The 25,645-nt window shown below is 40.5% G+C and overlaps 1 protein-coding gene and 1 pseudogene across 6 annotated transcripts in view; one reads left to right on the top strand and one right to left on the bottom strand.

Moving 5' to 3' along the window:
- cdc42bpb (CDC42 binding protein kinase beta (DMPK-like)) overlaps positions 1-6,257 on the bottom strand; it is a 29,266-nt gene extending 23,009 nt beyond the window's left edge. For 3 of the 6 annotated variants that reach the window (XM_085133229.1, XM_085133226.1, XM_085133227.1), the window contains exons 1-2: positions 5,537-6,256; positions 1,760-1,851 (exon numbers count right to left, since the gene is read on the bottom strand). In XM_085133229.1, the coding sequence (XP_084989355.1) occupies positions 1,760-1,851; positions 5,537-5,705 (261 nt within the window). In that variant the 5' untranslated portion in view covers positions 5,706-6,256. The other 3 variants (XM_085133225.1, XM_085133230.1, XM_085133228.1) reach the window with 3 other exon arrangements.
- A 5,041-nt stretch (positions 6,258-11,298) lies between these two features.
- LOC146502288 (uncharacterized) lies at positions 11,299-21,167 on the top strand (annotated as a pseudogene).
- The last annotated feature ends 4,478 nt before the right edge of the window (positions 21,168-25,645 follow it).

The raw sequence follows: 25,645 nt of genomic DNA, 5'->3' as shown, positions 1-25,645 counted from the left end.
GACACACGCTGACACCGGCTGCCGAGGACACTCGCTCTGCTTTACACATTACCCAAAAGCCCAAGAGATGCTAGAGAGGACGCCTAGTGTAGCTCTCAAACACCAAAGGACTACAAATACCACAGTACCCGTGTGGGTTCTGATATGTGTGCACGTCTTCACTGCATGTCTCACAGGAAACTGCGTCCATGCTGTAAAGAACTGAATTGCTCTGTCCCCTGGTACCACAATTATGTCAAACTTCTTGTCTTCATAACAAATAAGACCCCACCAACCCGTCTCTGTTCACATTAAACAGAACTTCAATATTTCAGCCAATTAGGGCTGTGCGATATGACCAAAATCTCATATCCCGATATAATACATCTATCGTCCCGATAACGATATAAGTCACAAAATTGTAACATTTTCTGTAAATTCTGTGAATCTCGGGCAGCTCGACTTGCGTGAAGTGTTTCCAGTTGGGCGTTGTGTTTTAACAGATGCATGAACCTATACATTTTTAGTCATAAGTTGTAACGGCCGCCGTTTTCTTTGTGATTATTTATTACACAGCGTGCTGCGGGGAAAAGCCTGTTCTAACGTTTGAGTCTGACGGCTCTTTTTTGCTTCTCATCCGTAAACGCTGCATACTCTTTCACGTGATTCGGTTTATTTTGAAAAGTCTCAACAGGATCTTGAGCTTTATTGTGAAAGGTTTATGTGGAAAATAAACAAGTGGACGGCAGAGCCAGGCAATGGTTTTACCATCATTGTTGCTAACGACAACGCATAAAAACAGTCGCTTGTCCGTCCGTAGTGTATAACCACACTACGGATGGACAAGCGGCTGTTTTTAGAAATAATTCTCTCTCTTAAATATAAGAGAAAGAGAGAACTTTAAGAAATGAATATAGCCACTACAGTGACCATCAAAACAGTGAAAAAATATTGCTGTAAACAGTTTATTTTGCGACACCACGAAACAAACGATAGCGTAAAATGAAACAATAGACGTTTTTACATTGTCATCTGATATACATCGTTATATCGAATAGCCCTACAGCCAATCACATCGTGGTGTGCTGCAGGACGTTTAATATGAGATCTCCATCAGCGTCCACGATGATCTTCAGATTATCCTGGATTACCATCTCCACCCTGGATTATTTCTGGGCCACAGGCTCAGGTAAGGAGAGGAGGGCGGGACTGTATCCAGTTTTAGGACGGAGACGACCTCCAAGCCTACAGTGCGAGGAGCCTTGCGACCAATCAGGTTACAGAAACAGGGTCACAGTTTCTCTCTGCTGACTTGTTTTTTGATAGATTTTTTTGCCATTTGTCTATCAAACCAACAACAAACACATGACACGACTTGGATTTGTTCGGTTACCCTGCCTCTGATGATGTCACAGGTGGTGGAGTTAATGCCTGCGACATTAACTGAAATTAAGTTTTGTTTCAGGGATTGGTCATCGCGCCGCCTCCTCCTCCATCAAGTTTGTGTTCCTAACAGCTTCCCGTTCACTTCCTGTGTTTGCCTGGAATCTGAGCCCTTCCCGTTTTCCCTCAGACTGCAGAGGAGGATGGGCGGAGCCTCCTCCAAGCCACTGCGACACAGTGTGGCGTCTCAAAAACACAATCAGGGCAGGAAATCCCAGGGCTCAGGTGCTTTACAAAGTAAGAGTCTGTATTTATTCTGTCTACACATGAATACGCCGCGTTTCCTTTTCGTCACCTTTAGTCACCTGACAAGTCACAGGTCATCAGGAAGTCTTACCTCTCCAAAAGCTCCTCGTCCAATCACCTTCAGGATCTCGAAGTCGTCTTTGTGCAGCCGCATGTCCTTCACCGTGGTTGTGAATGGCTTCACTGCAACACACAGAAGAGCTGGGGTAATGTCACACGCATGCAGAGGTCCACACTAACCCAATCTCATACAGGTAATGTTCTGTTGTTGACTTCTTACCAGATCAAATCACAATGGTAACAGAGGCTGAAGCCCTCACCTGGTCAAGAGCAGGTTATATTCAGAGTTTAAAGCAGAAGCGGTCCTCTGATTCTTTTATGTGCATCAGTGCGCAGCTTGTTCCTGAGAGCAGTGCATGAACCTAGAGCGGCTCAGACTGAACGTTCATGTGCTGATGCAGCAAATGTTTAAATCTTTTTCTACTTGATTCTACTTGACTCTGATCTGCTACAAACACAGAACACCAGGAATGTTCAACCAATCACATTCATCCACTCTGATCTCCGTCATCAGTCTGTGTGACAGGAAATGTTACCGTTTCTGTGTTTCAGACACGAATGTGCAGTCGTTGCTTTAAAAACAAAGACAAAATCATTAACTGCCATTTAACTTGTATTTTCCCGCTCTGTGCCACAAATAACCAGATTAACCAGTTTCACCTCTCAGATTATTCACAGATTTTTTGGTTCTTTACAGATTTTTACTTGACAGCATCTCTGTAAAAGAGGAGTCACATGAGAGGTGAAATGTCCCTTTAAATTGGTCAGATGCTATCAGCTCTACCCCTTTCACGTGAACTTGCAGGTTAAACCCTGAGTTAACTCAGCGAGATGATAACCAGGTTTGTGTGACCTCTGACCCTGATCGCTGACGTTAGGTTAAACGCAATGTTCCTTCTAATTTTTCATGTGTCTGAGCGAACACACAAAGTAAAAATAACTTTAACTCCAATTTTGAAAACAACTTTTTTTTGCTCTGACTTGTATTATGAGTCTGTAGTCTGGGAGAGAGTCCTGTAACTCTCTGTCTGCAAAATACAGAATTATGATGACCAATGTTGGGCAATTAATTATATAGTTACTTCTTCAAAAAAGTAACTGAGTTTTGCAAACAAAGTTTTTTGCAGCTGTTTACCTAAAAATGCAGCCAAGGCGTTTTTTTAAATAAACATTTCAAATTATTTACGGAACAATCAGGTGTTCTGCATCAAATTTGATGCCACACAAATTATTTGTGCCTCTCCAAAAAATTATTTCTGTCCACTATGAGATAAAGGAGAACAACAGCCTGATACCTGCAGGCCTGACAACAGGAGATGTATCACTCCTGTAACATTCAGCAGTCGCCTCATTGTTCTGACACACACAACAAAACTATTGACTACACTACACACTAACTACACAGGATTTGCGCTAAACGTTGCAAATCTCTCACATCTCAAAACACCGCCGCAACTCCTAAAACTTCCCTCTTCCTAAACAACTAAATGCCATGTTGCCATATCATTTTTTTGATTGGTCCACATAGTATATTTGCTCACAGGCGGAGAGCGCTTTCGAGCGTTTTCCCTATAAAACGCTATTTTTACAGTTTCTTCCCACAGTAAATATAAACAATGATAGTATTCAGGAAAAAACAAACATTGCATATATTTTTATCATAACTATGGTTTTACGTGACCTATCAACACAATTTAAAAACTGGTATAAAGTCCACATTTTTTCCGTCAATTGTTCCGTCTGTCCTGCTCACATCTCCAATGGTTGCACACGTTGTCATTAACGTGGCTAGCTACGTGCTAGCTAAAACACCGGTGTTGGCACATAAGGATGCTGCCATAGCCTGTCAACGACGTTGATTAGCTGCGTATATACGAATGTGAATCGCATCATTGGCTGGACTATGGGATAAGATGGCGTCGTTGTAATCCCATACCGGAGCAGCCAGTCACTTACTGACTAACACTGCAAAACAGAATTGTTAAAGTATTTATTTTAATTTCAATTCAGGTTAGATTTGTTTTGTGCGCAACACAGATTTTCTGTGCGCAACACAGATTTTCTGTGCGCAGAGACCGTGCCAGCAGTGCGGAATTGCGCATGCGCGCAGTTTAGAGGGAACATTGGTTAAACGTGTCCTGATAACAGAACGACCCGAGTCTGGCAGTGAGTTAGAGGCATTAGTACCCTGCATGCTGTCAGCTCCTCATCATTTATTCATCTGATCTGAGATCAGATTTATCTGGGTCACTCACATTTACTCTCATAGAAACCAGAATAGAAACACAGCAGAGGAGCTGAGCTGGTTTCAATTCTTCCTCAGAGCCCTGACTTAACGCTTGCAAACACTTTCGGCCTGACTGATGTCACTGCTGTGACATCACAGGCGGAGGGCTGAGAAAGAGCACAGAAACATTCACCACGTCATGGCGGCATTACGGTTTCCATGTCTACGAGTCTGCTGCCGTCCAACCGATGGAGACATGTCTGCAGAGTGGCCGTGACTGCTGGTCCTGTTTTAGTTCTGCAGCAGGTGGAGAACTTTATCACTGATCAATAACGGATGGAGGCCAGTTATTGATTAGCGATAAAGTGGTTTGCCATACATTATTAATGGAAGACAAATGAAGTGAGTGCATCCTCTCCTGTCCCCGCCCTCTTAGGTGAGGGCCTGAGTCTAAGAACCTTGTGATTGCTCAGAGACACTGACAGGTGTGAGCGATGCTGTCTGAAGCAATTATGGTTTACTTTAAAGCATGGGTGGGAAACTCCAGGCCTTCAGGGCTGGTGTCCTGCAGGTTTTAGATATCACCCTGGGTCAACACACCTGAATCACATGATTAGTTCATTACCAGGCCCCTGGAGAACTTCAAGACATGTTGAGGAGGCAATTTAACCATTTAAAACAGCTGTGTTGGATCAAGGACACATCTAAAACCTGCAGGACACTGGCCCTCAAGGCCTAGAGTTCCCCACCCCTGATCTAAAGGAGATGGTATCAGATCAATAACACACCTCAGTCAAGTTATGACATCATGTTTAGGTGATCACTGCCTTCATAATCTTCATCACCGACTGTCCTGATCAGCTTCCTGCTTATTTGTATCAAACCTTCTTGTTAAACATCACCTGAAAACCGTCTGTCATTGATCACCCATGACCTGATCGGTCTTACTGATCACTGACATCATCGGTGCATGCAGTTGGCCTTCACAGCGGCTCCAACTCAGAGCAGAATCGCAAATTGAAACCAGGTCACAGAAACCAGGACAGGAACAGGCTGAACCAGGCCAAACTGGGCCAGAGTGTTTCAGCTGCAAGGAAGCTGGAAGCTGATTCAAGACCAGCTGATCGATTACACTATCACTGAATGATATTAGCCACATGCAGTCACCATGGAAACACTAACAGTCTACATGGGACCCACAACCAGGGCAGGAAGGCGGAGCCTGAAAAAGCGAGGATTATCCTAGTGTTCATCCTGACTGAACTTTAAACCTAATCACCTCGATTATTGATTGTATATCATGTGACCACGTCAGACCACGAGAGACCCGGAGACGCCGTATAAGCCTTCAGAATCCTCTTTCAAGGAGCTCCACAGACCTGGAGCTGAGCTCAGGGGAGAGAGCCTTTAGACACCTGTGAGGTGAATCTGCCTCTGACCCCTCAAGCACCCTGGATCTACCTCACGTACACCTGAAACTACCTGAAGCGTGCTACACCTGGATCTCCTTGATTGACCTTTGACCTTCAGTAGGACAGCTCCAGTCTGCTGAACCTGACTCCCCACCCCCCCGGGTCTTACCCCACTCCAGGAAGTCGGTGACGTGCTTCTCCCTCTTGAGCGGGGACTGGGAGCACTCGGTGTAGAAGCAGAGCAGCAGGTCTAGCAGCGCCTCCACGCTCAGGCAGCCGGCCGCCCGCTGCTCCAGCAGCAGCTCCTCCAGTCGCTTCAACCGCTCCTGCGCCGACATCCTGCTGTCGGTCCCCGCCGGACTCTCCAGGATGCTCCGCCGGGCCCGCGTCGCTCAGTCCGGGTGTATCCGCTGCCGAGGCTCCGCTTCCTGCCTAGCTGCTAGCCGTTAGCCGTTAGCTCCAGGAGAAGCTTCCCGACATTTTGAGCCGCGGGGTTCGGAGCGTCGCCGAGAGTCCTCCGGCCACCGTGGGTCACCGCCGGTCAGCAGCCTGCGGGCCTGCCTCTGTCCGCCCTCCTCCGGCTCTAATCCGGTAAATCTGCTCTTTCCTCTCAGGATCAGGACGTCGGGCGGACCGTCGACTCTCAGGTCGGCCGCCGCTGCTCCATGTCCGCCGCTCGGTTTGTCGGACCGGGGCTGGCTCCGGGAGCTCCGGGGGCGACTGCGCAGGGGTCAGAATGTCCGAGTTCTCCGTGGGAGTGGGGGAGAGCGTCACGGGATCACGGCCGGTTTGAGGAGAGTTCGAGGAGGCTGCCGGTGTGGCGGAGCGCTGGGAATATGGCTGAATCCAGGATGAAGATCCCGAGCAAGCGGAGGAGTTGTGTCCCGCTTCCGGTGCCGGGGAGCTTCATAATAAAATATCCGAGCTCAGAAAACCAAGAGTCAGTGACGAGCATCAACAAACCGCAAGAACAGAAGGACTAAACACATGGTAAATGGTAAATGGACTGGTTCTTATATAGCGCTTTTCTTCTCATCTGAGCACTCAAAGCGCTTTACACAACTTGTGCATTCACCCATTGACACAAGCACACAAGTTCTTTCTAACTAACATTCACACACATTCATACTCCGATGGATGCATCGGAGAGCAATTTGGGGTTTCCTGTCCGTCCAGCCCTCTACACAAAACCCAAGCCTCCCCGACAGACTCATCTCCTTCCTGCTTACTGAACATATGAACATCTGCAGCTCCACCGTCTCCATCACAGCAAGAGTCCCCTCCAATGTTCCCTCTAATTTTTCATGTGTCTGAGCGAACACACAAACTCCCTGAGCGATCTCGTGGACCATTGTGAGCAACAGCAGACGTGTGCACTGTGGTCACGCCAGCGTCGAATCCATCCAAGTTACATGGTTTATTAAAATAATAAAATTACAACATTTACATTTCTGTTAGACTACTTTTAATTAACTGCTTTAGCCCACTTACAATGAAAAAAAAAATCTTGTTCATGACCTGTGTAGTATGTTAACACTATTGGAAGTAAAAATAACTTGAACTCCAATTTTGAAAACACAACGTTCTTCTTTTTTTAAAAAAAATAAATAAATAAATAAAGCTCTGACTTGTATTATGAGTCTGTGGTCTGGGAGAGAGTCCTGTAACTCTCTGTCTGCAAAATACAGAATATAATGACCAATGTTGGGCAATTAATTACATAGTTACTTCTTCAAAAAAGTTACTGAGTTTTGCAAACAAAGTTTTTGCAGCTGTTTACCTAAAAATGCAGCCATGGCGGTTTTTTAAACAAACATTTCAAACTATTTACAGAACAATTAGGTGTTCTGCATCAAATCTGATGCCATACAAATTATTTGTGCCACTCCAAAAATAATTTCTGTCCACTATGAGATAAAGGAGAACAACAGCCTGATACATGCAGGCCTGACAACAGGAGATGTATCACTGTCGCCTCATTGTTCTGACACACACAACAAAACTATTGACTACACTACACACTAACTACACAAGATTTGTGCTAAACGTTGCAAATCTCTCACATCTCAAAACACCGCGTCACTCCTAAAACTTCCTCCCGTTTCTTAACAACTAAATGCCATGTTTTGATTGGTCGACATGGTACATTTTTCGACCAATGGGAAAGGGTGGAGGTGTTTTGGTTTCGTCTTTTCTCACAGGCGGAGAGTGCCTTCAAGCGTTTTCCTTATTAAACGCCGTTTTTACCGTTTCTTCCTGCAGTAAATATAAACAACGATAATATTCAGGAAGAAAACCAAACATTGCATATTTTTTAATCATAACTCTGGTTTTACGTGGCCTATCAACACAATTCAAAAACTGGTATAAAGTCCACAGTTTTTCCGTTACTTCTTCCGTCTGTCCTGCTCACATCTCCAATGGTTGCACACGTTGTCATTAACGTGGCTTCACTCCACATCAGCAACGCCGCTTTGCTAGCTAAAACAAAGGTGTTGGCACATATTTACTTTAATTTCAATTCAGGTTAGAATTTTTTTGTGTGCGCAACGCAGATTTTCTCTGCGCAGAGACCGTGCCAACAGTGCGCACGTGCGCAGCTTAGTCCCCTCCATCTTTTAACCTTCCCTTTCACCCCTGTCTTTTTCCGTCACACTCGTTTCCACCCACTCCACCCTGCCTGCACTCTCTTCACTTTCCTCTGGATGGTTGACATGACACCACGTATTTAAACTCATACATCTTCCCTACCTTTGCTTCTTCAGTTTGGAGAATTTCAGCTAATTTAAGATTGAATAAATTGATCACTCGATTAAATATTTTTTGTCAGTTTATATTTTTGTATATTATTATTATATATTATTATATTTTATAAATTTTCACAAAAACAATAAAAATAGTTTTATTTTATAGCTGATCTGAGAGATATGATGATCATTTAAATCTTCTGAAATCCCAAACAATCAATCAATAATCAGCTGCTTGTTTAATTATCATTATCAAAAATGATTTTTGTTATAATTCTTCAGAATTATTTAAATGTGTTTTTCAGTAAAAGATGTAATTTCTCGAAAATATGAAAAAAGCAAAAATCTGAAAAATTTTGAAAAACACTTAAATGATAAAGATATTTATTTATAACTAAAGATAAGCTCCATTGGTTAAAATAAATAAATTTAAAAGGATTTAGTTTCTTTTATGACTAGCAAAAAGTCTCTGCTGGCCCTCTGACAGCAGAAATCAACCCCTGGCAGCTGGACGCGCTTTCCGTTTTCTTTTTTTTAATATAACATTTAAAAAAATCTAAATAATTAAAACAGAAAAAAAAATCACAAATATGAAAACTTTAAAACTTTAAAGCGGCTGTTAGCTGGGATTTTATTCTGAAGGACGGAGTCCTGCTCTCGGAAGTTAGAACGTGCTACTGTATGCAGGCGCGACTCACCTGCTCTTCGCTCCCTGAGGAACACCGAGGCCCCGCCTTCCTGCACCGGAAACGCTCCAGATACATGACGTCACGTCATGGTTGAGAGGAGCTGAAAGAGGCTGGTACCATACAGGCATTAATAGCGAACAGAAAAACTAAAAACAGATTGAACTGCTGGCTTCTACGAGATTTTTGATTTAAAGGAAGAATTTTGCTTTCAAAGTCTGAAGGAATCTGAAACTAGCATCATCTGTAAAATCTAATTAGTTCCCATAAATTAGAAAAGTTATGCAAACTCGTTGCCTCAAAAGAAACTAAGTCAAGCCAACTTAAGATAACCACGTTAGGACAACTTATTCACAAGTATTACAAGTACACAGTACTACGAATAACTCGATGTTTCTGAGTGAGCAATATTAATGTTTTCCCACTGACAAACATTTCATGTTCTACTAAATTAAAATAACAATTTGTGCTAATTTCCTATTTTAAACAAAATCACATTATGTTTTATCAGCCTTGGACTTGAGAGGTTTCTAATACAACACTTAATATAAACACTGTATGTGTGATTCAAAGATCATTTAAAAAAGAGCCCAACTGTTATTTTCAAAAATCAAAAAAAGTAAATTAGCCAACATAAATTAGCACAAATTGTTATTAACATAGTCTGAACAACAGACACAATGGTTGATGGTGCAAAACGTCTCATCGACATTGTTGTGTTTGTTGGGGAGAAAACTTACAAACATACAGTACAGCACTTCAGAGTCACACTGCCAGCGATCAAAGATTTATGTAAATTTGACAAGCTGAATGCATTCTGTACTGTACAGGAGACACGGCACGAGATTTGATTGACAATGGTCTACAGTCAATCAGGATGCACAACACAATGCCCTGTTTAAAAAAAAAACCCAAAACATGAAAAATTGCACACACAAAAATTTGCTGTCCACTATGAGATAAGGCTGTGAAAGGTGAACTGCATTATAGCAAGGGACCACTGTAAATATATTTATAGTTCAGCCAGGTGCAGTCTCTAAATCAAACAACACATTTGTTTTGCATTCAGACACCTGAGCTGGTGTGTTGTAGTTTTTTAAGGATGACTTGTTTCCATTACTGCCTGAAGAAAGTCTTTAACATTGTCCCAAGTTTCCTTAAGTACAGTGGCAGTGGATGTGGGTTGGAGAGGCAATGACCTTGAACCTGCAGATGACCATCTTCACTGACCTCTCCACTTGTGACAGAGGGCTCATCTCACCTGGTGTGAGCAAATAATCATATTCTTTAGAAAACCAACCTATTTGCTTTCTTAAAACATTTTTTTTCTTCATTTGCTACAGAACAGACCTCAGGTTAGACAACCCAGCAACAGTTATGCCAAGCGTTAAGTCGGGCCTCTGAGGAAGAATTGAAACCACCAACTGGCTGCCTTTGATGTGGATGAGCAGCAGCTCTACCCTGAGCCTGTCTTGCATGACTCTTCACCACAATAGACTGATACAGCGTCCGCATCACTGCAGCTGTTGATCTCTTGTTCCACTCTTCGCTCACTCGTGAACAGGACCCTGAGATACCCAAAGTCATCCACGTGGTGCAGCTACTCATCCAGAGTGGGCACCCCACTGTTTTCTGTCTGAGGATCGTGGCCACAGATTTGGAGGTGGTGACTCTCATTCCCCCTGCTCTACACTCAGCTGTGAAATTCTCCAGTGAGAGCTGGAGGCCACCACCTGATGGCTATCCTAGGCCGACCGGATCCCTCTTAAGTTTGATCACGACAGGCACCAACCATCTTGCAGCCGTTCCTTGCAGCAGTCCGGCATGCTCCCCCGCCTCCTGATCCAATTCACCACCAGGTGGTGATTAGTTGAAGATTCAGCTAGGTGACATTCAATGTCCCGCTTTTCAGTCTCGACAGGTCTGAGCACCACCCAACACACAATAATGTCATGAAAGCATACTTTTAGAAGAGGCTATGCAGACATGGCCACTAAGTTTTCATTCTGATGATCTGCAGAATAATTTCACTGTACAAAAACCTTGTCTCGCAGAGATTCATATGAATTTTAGCTGATGATGGTTGTATAGTGTCTAATATGAAGACACCATAAACAGTGTACAGTCGTGGCCAAAAGTTTTGAGAATGACACAAATATTGGTTTTCATAAAGTTTGCCGCTTCAGTTTTTATGATAGCAATTTGCATGTACTCCAGAATGTTATGAAGAGTTATCAGATGAGTTGCAAAGTCCTTCTTTGCCATGAAAATGAACTTAATCCCAGAAAATAAATTTCCACTGCATCTCATCATTCAGCATTTCATGCCATAAAAGAACCTGCTGAGATAATTCCAATATTCTTCTTGTTAACTCAGGTAAGAATGTTGACGAGCACAAGGCTGGAGATCATTATTTTATGCTGGCTGAGTTAGAATAGCAGACTGGATGTGTTAAAAAAAGAGGGTGATGTTGGTAATCATTATTCTTTCTGTTAACCATGGTTACCTGCAAAGAAACATATGCAGCCATCATTGCGTTGCATAAAAATGGCTTCACAGGCAAGGATGTTGTTGCTACTAAGATTGCATGTAAATCAACCATTTATCTTCTCATCAAGGAAAGAGATTCAATTGTTGTGAAGAAGGTCACAGGGTGCTCAAGAAAGTCCAGCAAGCACCAGGACTGTCTCCTAAAGACGATTCAGCTGTGGGATCGGAGTGCCACCAGTGCAGAGCTTACTCAGGAATGGCAGCAGCACGTGTGAGTGCATCTACACACACAGTGAGGCGAAGACTTTTGGAAGATGCCTGGTCTCAAGAAGGGCAGCAAAAAAGCCCCCCCCCCCAAAAAAAACAAACAAAACAAAGCAAAACAAAACAAAAAAAAACCAAAAACCCATCAGGGACAGACTGATAGTCTGTAAAAAGTACAGTACAGCAGGTGGGCTACTGAGGACCAGAGATGGGCGTTACTGTAATCAGATTACTTTTTTCAAGTAACGAGTAAAGTAAGGGATTACTATTGCAAAAACGGTAATTAGATTACTGTTACTTTCCCATAGGAACGCTGCGTTACTGCATTACTAAAACCATGATTTTTTTTGCAAGAATGTCTCATGACAGTGACGTAAGCGAGTGTGACGTTTGTGACAACAGCTGTGTGCAGATCAACAGTGGATAATATATCGAGTGCGGGAGAGAGTATGAGCGTGCAGCGTTTAAAGCGTGGAAGTACTGACCTTACTTTGAGTTTGATTCCATAAAAAGTGACAAAAACATTAGTGTCCGTTGTGCGTGGGAAGAAAACTTCTTTTTACAGCGAAAAAAACCCCTAAACTTCCAAGCTAGCACCGAGTGCGCTACGACATAATGGGAAACTCACAGAGAAACTCGTGGATTCTTCCACTGACCGCTGCGGCACACCTGCACCAGGGTAAACCTCCGCCTACCCCACTCCTGCTTTACAGGTGAAAATAGAGCAACAGGACCGCTAGTCTTTGACTTTATTTATTTTCTGCTGTGTTTTACTTGCATCTATTTGAAAGACTGAGTGTTAACACACACAAAAATAAAATTATGTGCTGGAATGTGCAGAAAATAGGTTTAAATATTAAACAAATTTCTTCCAGTCAGAGAATGTTGCATTTAATTAAATTTTTGCTTGATGCATAAAGTTAAAAGATTAAAACTAATAAAACAAGTTTTAAAAAAAGACTTTTCCATTTGATTACATTTTGTATGATGGATTATGCAGAAAAAGTAGAATTGGGCTGAAAGATCTATCACTTTATCACCTATTCAGGTTGTAAATTGTGTTTTTAAAAAGTAACTAAGTAACTAAGTAACTAAGTAATTAATTACTTTTGAAAATAAGTAATCAGTAAAGTAATGGGATTACTTTTTTGGGGAAGTAATCAGTAATTAGTAACTGATTACTTTTTTCAAGTAACTTGACCAACACTGCTGAGGACTGGGGTAAAGACATTTTTTCTGATGAAGCCCCTTTTCGATTCTTTGGGGCATCTAAAAAATAATTGTCCATGTCAATATAAAATTGTATTGTCAGTATATGCTTTTTAATGATATAAGTTTGCATGTGATAGAATACTGCATAATAACCTTTTGATGACTTAGACTGTTGTTCACTATAAGACTTGTTCTGTTATTATCAGTTTCTTTCTCACAGCGATAGTAAGAGCTGAACAAGCAGTTTTCACTCCCTACCAGGAAAAGGAGCTGCTTCCCATAAACCGCTCACGCACACACATACACAACCACATACGCACATGCTCACGTATCAACATTCCACTAAACAAATGTATTCATTGTTGTATTACTCTTCTTGTGTATAAATAAAGACGAGTGAAAGAACAGAGCGCGCACATCACAGGGCCCCCACTTTGGTGTGAGCACTCTGTGACCGCCCATGCAAGGAAAAACTGCAGCGTGTGTGTTTCTACTCTCTGACTCTCAGCTGAAGAAGTGTCTTTAGAATAAATCTCTTGACAGTCCAGAAAAAATTATGGTAATATAGATTACCTTACATACATATTACATACATATAGATTTCAGTAATATAGAAGAAGGTTCAGTTAGCTTTGCACAAAAACAGCTGGTAGAAACGTCCTTCAAAGAGCTGCTTTTACTTTCTTACTGTGAGTACATTTCTCAACCAGTACTTTTTCACTCTTACTTGAGTAAAGAAGTAGAATCAGTACTTCAACTTATACTGCAGTATTTTTAGCACAACACAGTACAGTATTTTTGCCTTTGGGTGCGATGTCGCACCTCACCTGCATGGCATCTACAATGCTCTGCTTGCGTTGTTGTTGTTGGTGGTGATGTGTACCGCAAAATTACAATTAAAATTCTCAACAAAAACAACTGGTGAAAATATAAATAATATGTAAAAAACTTAACCCCCAAAGTGTCTAAGGCTACGTTCACACTGCAGGTGTTAATGCTCAATTCCGATTTTTTGATCAAATCCGATTTTTTTGTCTGCTTGTTCACACTACAAATAAAATGCGACAGCAAACGCGCTCTAGTGTGAACGCTCAAAGCGGCCCGCATGCGCAAAAAAAGATGTCACACACAACGCGCTCTGTTTAGACCCAGAGCAAACAGTATTGTTTGACTGATGGCCCTTAATATAAAGACTTCGGACTTTACGTTTCCCAATTTTTGCTTTAGGTTATTTTGTTATTTACATAATAATGTAGATAACCTAATAATTATCCTTATTGCTGTTTTAGAGGAGCGGTGCTTCAAAGGATAGTTGCAGATTTCTGTCAGAATCTGCAGATTATACAGTACAAATAAAATGTTCATGTTTCTCCAACGTTGTCTTCCCAACAGTTTCACTAACATCTACACTGGATGGCCAGGAAGCGTTCGCGATGTCTTCTCCGGCGCTGATAATTGGCGTCTGTCTTGTGTCAGTGACATAAAAGACGGATTTAATGCAACATGACCATTCAAACAGCAGTCGCTTTCTAAAACATTGGATATGTATCGGATTCAGTACTACATACAAAAGTGACCCAGATCGGATTTGAAAATATCGGATTTGTGCCGTTCACACTGTCATACCATGATCGGATATGGGTCGCATAGGGTCAAAAAAATCGGATTTGATGCGCTTTCGCCTGCAGTGTGAACGTAGCCTAAGTCACATCACATGACAGTGCAACATCTAAGCACAAGAGGTTGGAGGGGTAGCAAAGTGTGCCTGCTCTGCGCTGACACAGGAGCGGCAAGTCTGGCGACCTGGCTGTTTCGTCTTTGCCAAAAGCACAGCATTGCAAACAAGAGCGGAACTTAAAGTAAAGAATCGATCTCACCAGGCTAGTATCGATCTAATGCCAATGTCGACTTGGTATTGATACAATCAATATTTGAATCGATCTGCCCACCACTAGTATCACTTCCTGTTCCTGTTCCAACACACAGTGGTGTGTTTGAGTAGCATATGTGCATAGCAATTAATTAAAAACTTTTAGATAACTTCTTTTTTGATAGTATGATTTTCACTAGCTTCCTCTGAAGCACACTCTCCGTGTACTCACTCCTTAATTTATTGCAGCCACTGGGGAGCGCCATATTGTGACCTCCACACTAACCGGAAACACGTGACCTCCACAGTAGGCTGAAATTCGTTCCTGCATGGATCTTTTTTTTTTTTTTGTCTCGTTCCTGCATGGATCATTAACCTTGCAAATCGATCGTAAAGGTTCGATTTATAATAATTATATAATTCTAGGAATTATCTACTTTGCTTACACTGATTACGTTGGCACTTTGTTAGCGTTACAACAACTGTCGTACTTTTGACACCTCTGGTTAGGATTTAGTGGTCAGTTTCGGACGTATTTGATTTTTGCTTGTTATTGAACAAATTCCCTTCACTGCTTTTCACTATCTGACATCAATGCACATTGTTCCATTTACTGCATATTGCGCTTTATTCATGTCTCTCATTCCACCTGCATCAACATGTAAACTTTGTCACAAAGAGATTTATACATTTATAAATACTACTATTCCCTATTCTATTCTGCAACATGTGTTGCAAAAGACCCTTTCACTGCCCTCTGTGCCCCACTTTCAGCCCTACTGTAAGGGCAAAGATTGAGGAGCATATAAATGGATACATTAAAAATGCTTTGCCTTTCAAAGGTATGTTGGTATTAAATATACCTCATAGTTAAAGTTATAAATATGCCCTTCTTTTCAACACTTCTGCAGTCTCTTTGTTGACTTAAAAGTTGCTTTTCACATTGTGCAGTTCAGTGCATTCATCAGCGAGAGAAAAAAGTGTGTTTTCATTAAATATTTTTTCCTGTTCACCACATTTCTTGACAGCTCTTGTGATCCACACCATTTTGCTTTCATTATTGAGGATGGCTTGGATATTTTTGTTAATATGTACAATCTGATTGTTAGATAAACCGATTGCATTCTATACAACTACATTTATATTGCATGTTGTTGTTTTTCTTTTTTTTCTCTCTTACAGACAAAATGATATACTGGTGCACTTTCACTGCCCTGTCTGCAACATGACAGTCATACAGCGTGGGGATATGGCAAGGCAATTATTGTCATGTCAGCATTCAGGACTGCTCCCCGCTGCACTCTCCGTGGAGCCCCATCTCCCTCTTGATGTCTTCTCTCCAGCATCTAAACCATTTTCTGAATCTTCAGTAGAACATTCATGTGCTCTACCCTCTGTGCTAAATGAAACTGCGGCTTGTGGAAAGTCCATGAAAATAAAATGCCCTCACTGTGGTCTTACTCTTCTGACAAAACAAAATTTCAAGGCTCACACGATGAGGAGGCATTCAAACAGGTCAATAGATGTTTGCATGGCCTGTCATCTGCAGTGTTTTTGTGTAGAGGGACTTCTTCCTTGTTTTTCAGTTTGCAGAGGACATGGAGCTCTTTTTAAATGTGCTGACGAGCAGAGATTACGGGTCAGTGCGATGTTTGACACTTAACGGACAGATGAAGGCACTGGCTGTTTGTTTGTGTTTTTTATGTGTTGTTGGTTTTTTTTTTCAGTGTACAGAATTCCAATTAAGCTTATTATAAAATGTTGTTCACTTGTTTTATGTCCATACTCATAGTAAAATTTTTTAGTGTAAATGTAACAGCATTGTTTATACTTGTAATTTCAAAGTAAAAAGCTTACAGTTGCTATTAACATTAATGTATTATCCTGTAATCAATAATATTTTTATGCATTTTACGAATTAACCCTCTGGGCTCTATCCTGGCCATTTGTGGCCACTTCACTTCTTTTTTTAAATTTTTTTATTTTGACTACTACACTGCAGTGGACCAAAAGAATGACACAGGTTTGATCTTAAGGATCTAATAATTGTGTCTGTTTGTGCATGACATTGCAAAGCAAATATGCATTTGCTGAAAAAAATAAATAAATAGGAAGATATATGAAACCATTAGGACTTTATCACCTTTTTATCTGAAACGTTACTGGTACTATATATAACCTAACTGGCATTTAAAGAGTAAAAAAAAGAATGTAGATAAAATTTTGGTTTTGATGAAAAGGACTGGTGCTAATTTAAAGAGTCAAGTCGGGAAAACTAGATAAATGTTTTAATAAATATATATTTTACAGCATTTTGTGAGCATACACAAAAGTGGCCATTTTTGCTGAGAGAGAGTTTTATAGTTTTTGCTCTCCTTGAACAAAAATAATAGTGCATGATAATCAATGTGGATGTTAATCAATTAGATGTCCCAGACTCTACTATTAATAATACAGCAGTCCCTCGTTTATTGCGGGAGTTACGTTCGCTACGCGAAGTAGCCAACTTTATTTTTTACAATTATTATAGATGTTTTATAGATGTTTTAAGACTGTAAAACCCCTCACTACATGCTTTATACACTTTTCTCCAGTATCCAGTATTACAAAATGAAACCGTGCAAAACGTTTCGTAGGCAGATTTATATAAATTCGACAAGCTAAACGCATTCTGTAGTGTACAGCAGTGGTCCCCAACCTTTTTTGCACCACGAACCAGTTTAATGTCAGACAATATTTTCACAGACGGGCCTTTAAGGTGTTGCAGATAAATACAACAAAATAAAATGATACAAACAAAGACAAAAACGGTGGTATTTTGTAAATATAATAATAAACGTGAATTCGGCTGTGTACTTGTGTAACTTTATGAGCAGCGTCTTGTTGCGCCAACAACATTGACAGTAACATCCTCCTAAATAGTTCTTTCAAAATAAGACACACGACCACAACACGGGAAAAGACCCAGGGAAACCGACTCAATGGACCGGTACTGGTCTGTGGCCCTGTTGGGGACCGCTGCTGTACAGGAGACACTGTACTAGATTGATTGACAATGGTCCACAGCAATCAGAATGCACAACACAATGTACTGTAAAAAAAAAAAAAAAAAATCAGCGAAACAGTCCGCAAAAGTTGAACCGCGTTATTGTGAGGGATGACTTTACAATAATTTCCAGTAGCACTGCTGATATATGAAATGGTGAGTTTTGAGGTTGTCTTCAAACAAGTGCATTGTACTAGAAAAAGGTGTTTGAAGGATTAAACATGAAAAAAGTAATGACTAGTTTATATTTATGAAAAAACCTTTATGCAGAAAAAGTAGCAAAGAAATAAAAACATAACACATGGACACTTTTGTCACGAACAAGCTGAAGGGATGGTGATTTTCTTAATAAACCCAGAGTGTTAAAAAACACTTAGAACCAAATTTATTTATCAGCATGAATAGTAAAAAAACCCACAATTTTGTTTTCGCTGTCAAAGTCGATTTAACTAAAGTTACGTGTTTCCGGTTAGTGTGGAGGTCACGTGTTTCCGGTTATTGCGGAGGTCACGTGTTTCCAGTTAGTGTGGAGGTTGCAATATGGCGCTCCCCATTGGCTGCAGCCAGGTGCTCTTGGGGGGGCTCTAAAGGATAGGATTACTGAATTGGAGACTCTGCTTCGCACGCCTGATACACCCGTAGCTAGCCCGGCCCCTGTAGCCGGTACAGCCGAAGGTAGCGTAGGCCCTATAGCTGTTCCCCCCGGGAGGCCCCGAGCAGCAGGAGAAAGAGGACAGCTGGGTGGCAGTGAGGAGGAAGCATAGTCTTAAACAGAAGCCCCAGGTAGATCACCAACCTGTTAATGTGTGTAACCGTTTTTCCCCACTCGGCGACACACCCGCCGGGGATCAAACTCTATTAATTGGCGATTCTGTTCTGAGACATATGAAGCTAGAGACACCAGCAACCATAGTCAACTGTTTTCCAGGGGCCAGAACAGGTGACACTGAGGGAAATTTAAAACTGCTGGCTAAGGGTAAAATTACAATTCATGTCGGCAGTAATGACACCCGGTTACGTCAATTGGAGGTCACTAAAATCAATATTGAATCGGTGTGTAACTTTGCCAAAACAATGTGGGACTGTGTATTTTTCCTCTGGTCCACTCCCCAATCAGACCAGGAGTGACATGTTTAGCCCCATGTTCTTCTTAAATTGCTGTCTGTCTGAGTGGTGTCCACAAAACAATGTGGGCTTCATTGATATTTGGGAAACTTTCTCAAGGAAACCTGGTCTTGTTAGGCGAAATGGCATCCATCCCACTTTTGATGGAGCAGCTCTCATTTCTAGAAATCTGGCCAAATTTATTAAACCCCCCAAAATGTGACTATCCAGAGTTGGGACCAGGAAACAGAGCTGCAGTCTTGCACTCCCATCTGCAGCTTCTCTCCTCCTGTTATCCCCCCAAAACCCCTTAGAGACTGTGTTAAGTCCCAAACAGACAAAAAAAAAACAAACAAACTAAAAACCAGCAAAAAACGACCTAAACATAAAAAATAACAAAGAAAGAACAATACAGCATCCACTTCTGAACAAAAGAGTAAAACAGTGAAACGTGGATTATTAAACATTAGGTCTCTCTCTTCCAAGTCTCTGTTAGTACATGACTTAATAACTGATCAACAAATCGATTTACTCTGCCTTACAGAAACCTGGTTGCAGCAGGATGATTATGTTAGTTTAAATGAATCAACACCCCCGAGTTATTCTAATCAGCAGAACCCTCGAAGCACAGGGGGCGGCGTGGCAGCAATTCTTTTACACCAGCCTATCAATAAGCCAAAGACCAAGACAGACTTTTAATTTGTTTGAAAGCCTGATGCTTAGCCTTGTCCACCCTAGCTGTAAAACTCAAAAACCAGTCTTATTCATTATCATGTATCGTCCACCTGGGCCTTACACAGATTTCTGATTTCTCAGATCTTTTTATCTGATTTAGTGGTCAGGTCAGATAAAATAATTATTGTGGGTGATTTTAACATCCATGTAGATGCTAAAAATGACAGCCTCAACATAGCATTTAATCTATTATTAGACTCAATTGGCTTCTCTCAAAATGTAAAAGAAGCCACCCACCACTTTAATCACACTATAGATCTTGTTTTAACATATGGCATAGAAGCTGAACATTTAGCAGTGTTTCCTGAAAACCCTCTCTTGTCTGATCATTTCCTGATAACATTTAAATTTACAATAATTGATTACACAGCAGTGGGGAGCAGATTTAATCACAGTAGATGTCTTTCTGAAAGTGCTGTAACTAAGTTTAAGAGTATAATGCATAATAGCACCCACTGTTATCATCTTCAATGCCCTGTACCAACACAGAGCAGAGCAGCTACCTGAACGCTGCTCAAACAGAGGTCGATTATCTTGTTAATAACTTTGCCTCCTCACTACGTATGACACTGGATACTGTGGCTCCTGTGAAAAATAAGGCCTCAAATCAGAAATATTTAACGGTGTGGTATAATTCTCGTATCCTAAAGCAGATAACTTGTAAGCTGGAGAGGAAATGGCGTGTCAAAAATTTAGAAGATCATTTAGTGTGGAGAAATAGTTTGCTGCTTTATAAGAAAGCCCTCCGCAAAGCCAGAACATCTGACTATTCATCACTGATTGAGGGAAATGGTAAATGGACTGGTTCTTATATAGCGCTTTTCTTTTTTTATTATTATCTCTTTTATTGAGAAAGCAATTGAACATAACAGTAGTATGGCTTTTTACACTGTCTTTGCTTTCTTTTTAAACTTATAATTGGAAAGAAAAAAGAGAGAAAAAAAAGAAAAAAAGATGAGAGAAAAAAAGAAAAGAAAGGGGGAAAAAGACTTAGGTTAGGAGGTAGCAGGGCAGGTAAGTTCACATAATACTCAGGGCTTTAATGTAAAAAAAAGCATGATTCATAAAAAATCACACCTCACAGGCTTAACATATTCTGTCCATTTAGACCATATTCGGTAGATGGTATCCCTCTGAAGTTTAAGAGAAAATGACAATTTTTCCAACGTATACATCTCTTGTACAGAATGTATCCAATCTTCCATCGTTGGTGGTTCAGGCTTAAGCCATCTCCTTGTAAGAGGCTTTTTACTTGCGCCAAGTAGGATATACAAGAGTCTTCTATCATTGTAATTCAATTTATCCACTGGTGCATTACACAAAAATATGGTCACAAGGGTTAAAGGATAATCAAATGAAAAAACATTTTGTAGATGTTCATGGATTAGAGACCAATACTGGCGAATAACTTTGCAATCTCAAAAGATATGGAAATGATTAGCTCCATCTTCCCCACATGTCCAACGTTTGTCACCAGTTCCCCGATATCTTTGTTGAGCAGGGGTGATGAAAAATCTCATGATGCTTTTCCAGCAAAATTCACGCCAAACATTAGACCCAGTGGTAGCCCACTGTATCTTGCATGTGTGGCCCCAACACTCCTCTGTAATTGACAAATTACCTTCTTTTCTCCACATTGCTTTAATATACACCACAGGATGCTGTTATATAAATTGGAAATAATTTTGCTTTGCGCTCCAGATTTGGTTAATAATAAAAATGTTTCTACAAATTGTAATTTGTTTAGGTTAACTTTTAAGTTTTAAAAAATAATTTAAAATAAATTTAAAATAATTTCTGATCTGTAGATATCTAAAGAAATCGTCTGAACCTAAATCATGTTTACTCCTTAAAAATTCAAAGCTTTGGAATACCCCCTTGTGGACAAATGAATAGTAATTAGTTATACCTTTTGAAATCCAGTTTTTGAATCTATTATCGTACTGATTTGGAGTAAAATCTGAATCATATGCACACCATCTTAAAACCTTGGAGGCATTTTCCAAACCGCAAATTCTTATTACTTCTTTCCAAGCAGATATCATTATTTGTAGTATGGGTTTGTCTGCCATGTGTATTTTATTCTGTAATTTTATGTCCGATATTAAAGCTGTAACTGGTATTCCTTTAACTATTGTTCCTTCAACATCTTTCCATCCGGCGGTGTTCTGCCCTCAGCTGAATGTCTCTATCCAGCTTATGCAGAAAGCTAAACATTAAATGGCTTCAGTAAACACTCAGGAGACCGCGTGGCATTCTTCAGAGCTTTACTGATCCTTATTTATTTATTTTTTTGGCAAACTGTAATAACAGAAACAGAATACAGTGTATTCACTCTCCATACAAATACACAAAGATTACATTAAATATTGTTGACTTATGTAAACAATCACTACACAATCTCAGTAACAACACATGTCAAGAGATACAGCTAACACCACATGCTGGTATGCTTCATGTTAGCAGGCTAAACAAAGGGCTAACAGCTAGCTTGTGCTAGTAATGTAACAAACTCGCTAAACACGCAAGAAACTCATTACTTTGCTGAACAAGGTACTAATAAGTGAAAACAATAAACCGTTTTGCCACACTTACAGATTATGCCTTTTCAAGGGCGTCAGATGCACGAAATTACAGAGACACAGAGAAATGGACCTTCCCTGTCAAGCGCTGGGAGAAAACCACTGCTTGCGCTCTAACATGGCGCTACCCTGTCAACCCACTAGATGGTAGGCTTTGTCCAGACAAGATCAAGAATAAACATATTTTCTGACACGTTGCAACAGTTAATTACAGAACGAATGATTATGACCCGCCATATAACAAACTTATAAAAAACATACCTTAGAAATAACAGGAGGGACAGAATAGGCGGTGTAATCTGGACAACAAGCTGCACAGTAATATTCTCGTAAACAAGGAAGCCCTCCCTTTTCTTTCTTTAGTTGGAGCGTTTTATATTTAACTCTAGTTTTTTCCCGTTCCAGATATATTTTAACAAAATACTGTCGGTAAGGACTGAAACAAATACAGCAGTCGGGGAAGAATATTTAATCTGATTGATTCGATCCTGGAGTGTAGGTCCAGAAACGGAATAGTATTCCATCTTTGTATATCTGATTTTATAGATTCATTTAGCGGGGCATTGTTGGCATTGAACATTTTGGTGAAGTCACGGTGTATTACCACCCCTAAATACCTAATGCTATCTGCATCCCATTTCCATTTATAGCGATTCTTAATTTCGACTGGTGGTTCATAGTTTAAAGTTAATACTTGGGTTTTATTTACATTAACCTTATATCCTGAAAAAGAACCATACTCTGATAGCATTTCCATGATTTGTGGGAGTGCCTGTGAGGGATAGGATATTGTTAAAAGTATGTCGTCAGCAAATAATGCTAATTTCTGTTCCCCTCCTGCCGTTCTTACTCCAGTTATATCCTGTTTCTGCCTCATCCACTGACTTAATGGTTTTATAAACAAAGCAAAAAGCAGTGGTGAAATGCAGCAACCCTGTCGTGTCCTGCATTCCAATATAAAATGGTTCGGTGAGGTTTCCGTTGATTTTGATTTTAGCGGTTGGTTTGTTGTATAGCCCTGAAATAATATCAATTATGGATTTATCAAAGTTAAACTTCTCAAGCACTTTATATAAAAAGGACCATCTCACTGAATCGAATGCCTTCTCGGCATCTAAACTTAACACTAAGGTCTCTAATTTTTGTTTATCAACCTGCCTCATTATGTGCAAAACCTTTCTGATGTTGTCCTGGGCCTGTCTCTGTTTGATGAAACCCGTTTGGTCATTATGTATTAACCCGGGTAATATTGTTTCTAGTCTCTTAGAGATGATGGATGTGAACAACTTATAATCAATATTCAGTACACTAATTGGGCAATATTTACTACATTCTAGTTTATCTTTTCCTTCTTTTGGTATAATGGAAATTATTGCTTCCCTCCATGAAGAAGGGATAGTTTTCTTTTCCATTACCCAATTAAATGTTTTTAACATGGTGGGAGTCTAATAATCCTGCATTATTTTATACCATTCTGGGTCAAACCCATCTGGCCCTGCCATTTTCCCTCCCTTTAGTCTTTTAATTGCCAAGTAAATTTCTTCTTTAGTTATTGTGGACAACAGCATTTTATTATGTAGTGCTTTTCTACTCTCACTGAGCACTCAAAGCGCTTTATATAACTCGTGCATTCACCCAATCATTCCCATTCACACAAGCACTTTATCTAAGTTTTTTTTTAGTGCTTCTATCTAACATTCACTCGCATTCACACTCCGATGGAGTGCATCGGAGAGCAACATGGGGTTAGTAACTTGCCCAAGGATATTTGGCATGGTGTAGACTGGAAGAGCCCGGCATCGAACCACCAACCTTCTGGTGAATAGTTGCCCACCTGAGCTACAGCCACCCCAGGAAATAAGACCAACCCTAGGTTTCTCTTCAGCACTGTAGACAGGCTGACAAAAAGTCAGAGCTCTGTTGAGCCAACCAATCCTTTTACTAGTTATGACTTTCTTTACAAATAAAATTTTAACCATTACTAGAGAAAAAAAAATACTCAAAATCATCTCACAGATGTAACATTATCTACAGCTACTTTGAGTACCATTGATATTCATTTAGAGTCTTTTTCTCCAATTGATCTTTCTGAGTTAACTTCAGTAATTACTTCCTCCAAACCATCAACGTGTCTTTTAGACCCCATTCCTACAAAACTGCTCAAAGAAGTCCTGCCACTAATTAATGCTTCAATCTTAAATATGATCTACCTATCTCTCTAAACCTTTACTTAAAAAAACATCTCTAGACCCAGTGGTCTTAGCTAAATATAGGCCAATCTCCAGCCTTCCTTTCATATAAAAAACTTCAAAGGGTAGTTGTCAAATAGCTAACAGATCATCTGCAGAGGAATGGCTTATTTGAAGAGTTTCAGTCAGGTTTCAGAGCCCATCACAGCACAGAAACAGCTTTAGTGAAGGTTACAAATGATCTTCTTATGACCTCAGTGCAACATTCGATACTGCCGACCATAATATTCTATTAGAATGATTAGAGCATGCTGTAGGTATTACAGGTACTGCGCTGCAGTGGTTTGCATCATATCTATCTAATAGACTCCAATTTGTTCATGTAAATGGAGAGTCTTCTTCGCATGCTGAGGTTAATTATGGAGTTCAACAGGGTTTAGTGCTAGGACCATTTGTGTTGACATTATACATGCTTCCCTTTGGCAGTATCATCAGAAGGCATAGCATACATTTTCACTGCTATGCAGATGACACCCGGCTCTATCTATCCATGAAGCCAGATAACACACACCAATTAGTTAAACTGCAGGAATGTCTTAAAGACATAAAGACCTGGACGGCCTCTAATTTTCTGCTTCTTAATTCAGATAAAACTCAGGTTATTGTATTTGGCCCTGAAAATCTTAGAAATATGGTATCTAACCAGATTTTTACTCTGGATGGCATTACCTTAGCCTCCAGTAGCACTGTGAGGAAACTTGGAGTAATTCTTGACCAGGATATGTCCTTCAATGCACATATTGAACAAATATGTAAGACTGCTTTCTTCCATTTGCACAACATCTCTAAAATTAGAAATATCCTGTCTCAGAGTGGCACTGAAAAACTAGTTCATGCATCTATTAGGGGCTGGATCAGGTGACCCTGAATCCTCCCTTAGTTATGCTGCAATAGGTGTAGAATGCTGGGGGATTCCCATGATGCATTGAGTATTTCCTTTTCAATCACCTTTCTCACTCAACATGTGTTAATAGACCTCTCTACACTGAATTATAATAATTATAATCTCTGGCTCTCTTCCACAGCGTGTCTTTTATCCTGTCTTTCTTCTTTCACCCCAACCTGCAGCAGATGGCCGCCCCCTCACTGAGCCTGGTTCTGCCGGAGGTTTCTTCTTGTTAAAAGGGAGTTTTTCTTTGCACTGTCGCCAAAGTGTTTGCTCATAGGGGGTCATATGATTGTTGGGTTTTTTTCTCTGTATGTATTATTGTAGGGTCTACCTTACAATATAATGCGCCTTGAGGTGACTGTTGTTGTGATTTGGCACTATATAAATAAAATTGAATTGAATTG

Source organism: Neolamprologus multifasciatus, chromosome 15 (genome assembly GCF_963576455.1).
Source record: "Neolamprologus multifasciatus chromosome 15, fNeoMul1.2, whole genome shotgun sequence".
Lineage (NCBI taxonomy): Eukaryota > Metazoa > Chordata > Actinopteri > Cichliformes > Cichlidae > Neolamprologus > Neolamprologus multifasciatus.
This window is presented reverse-complemented; position numbering and strand designations above follow the sequence as displayed.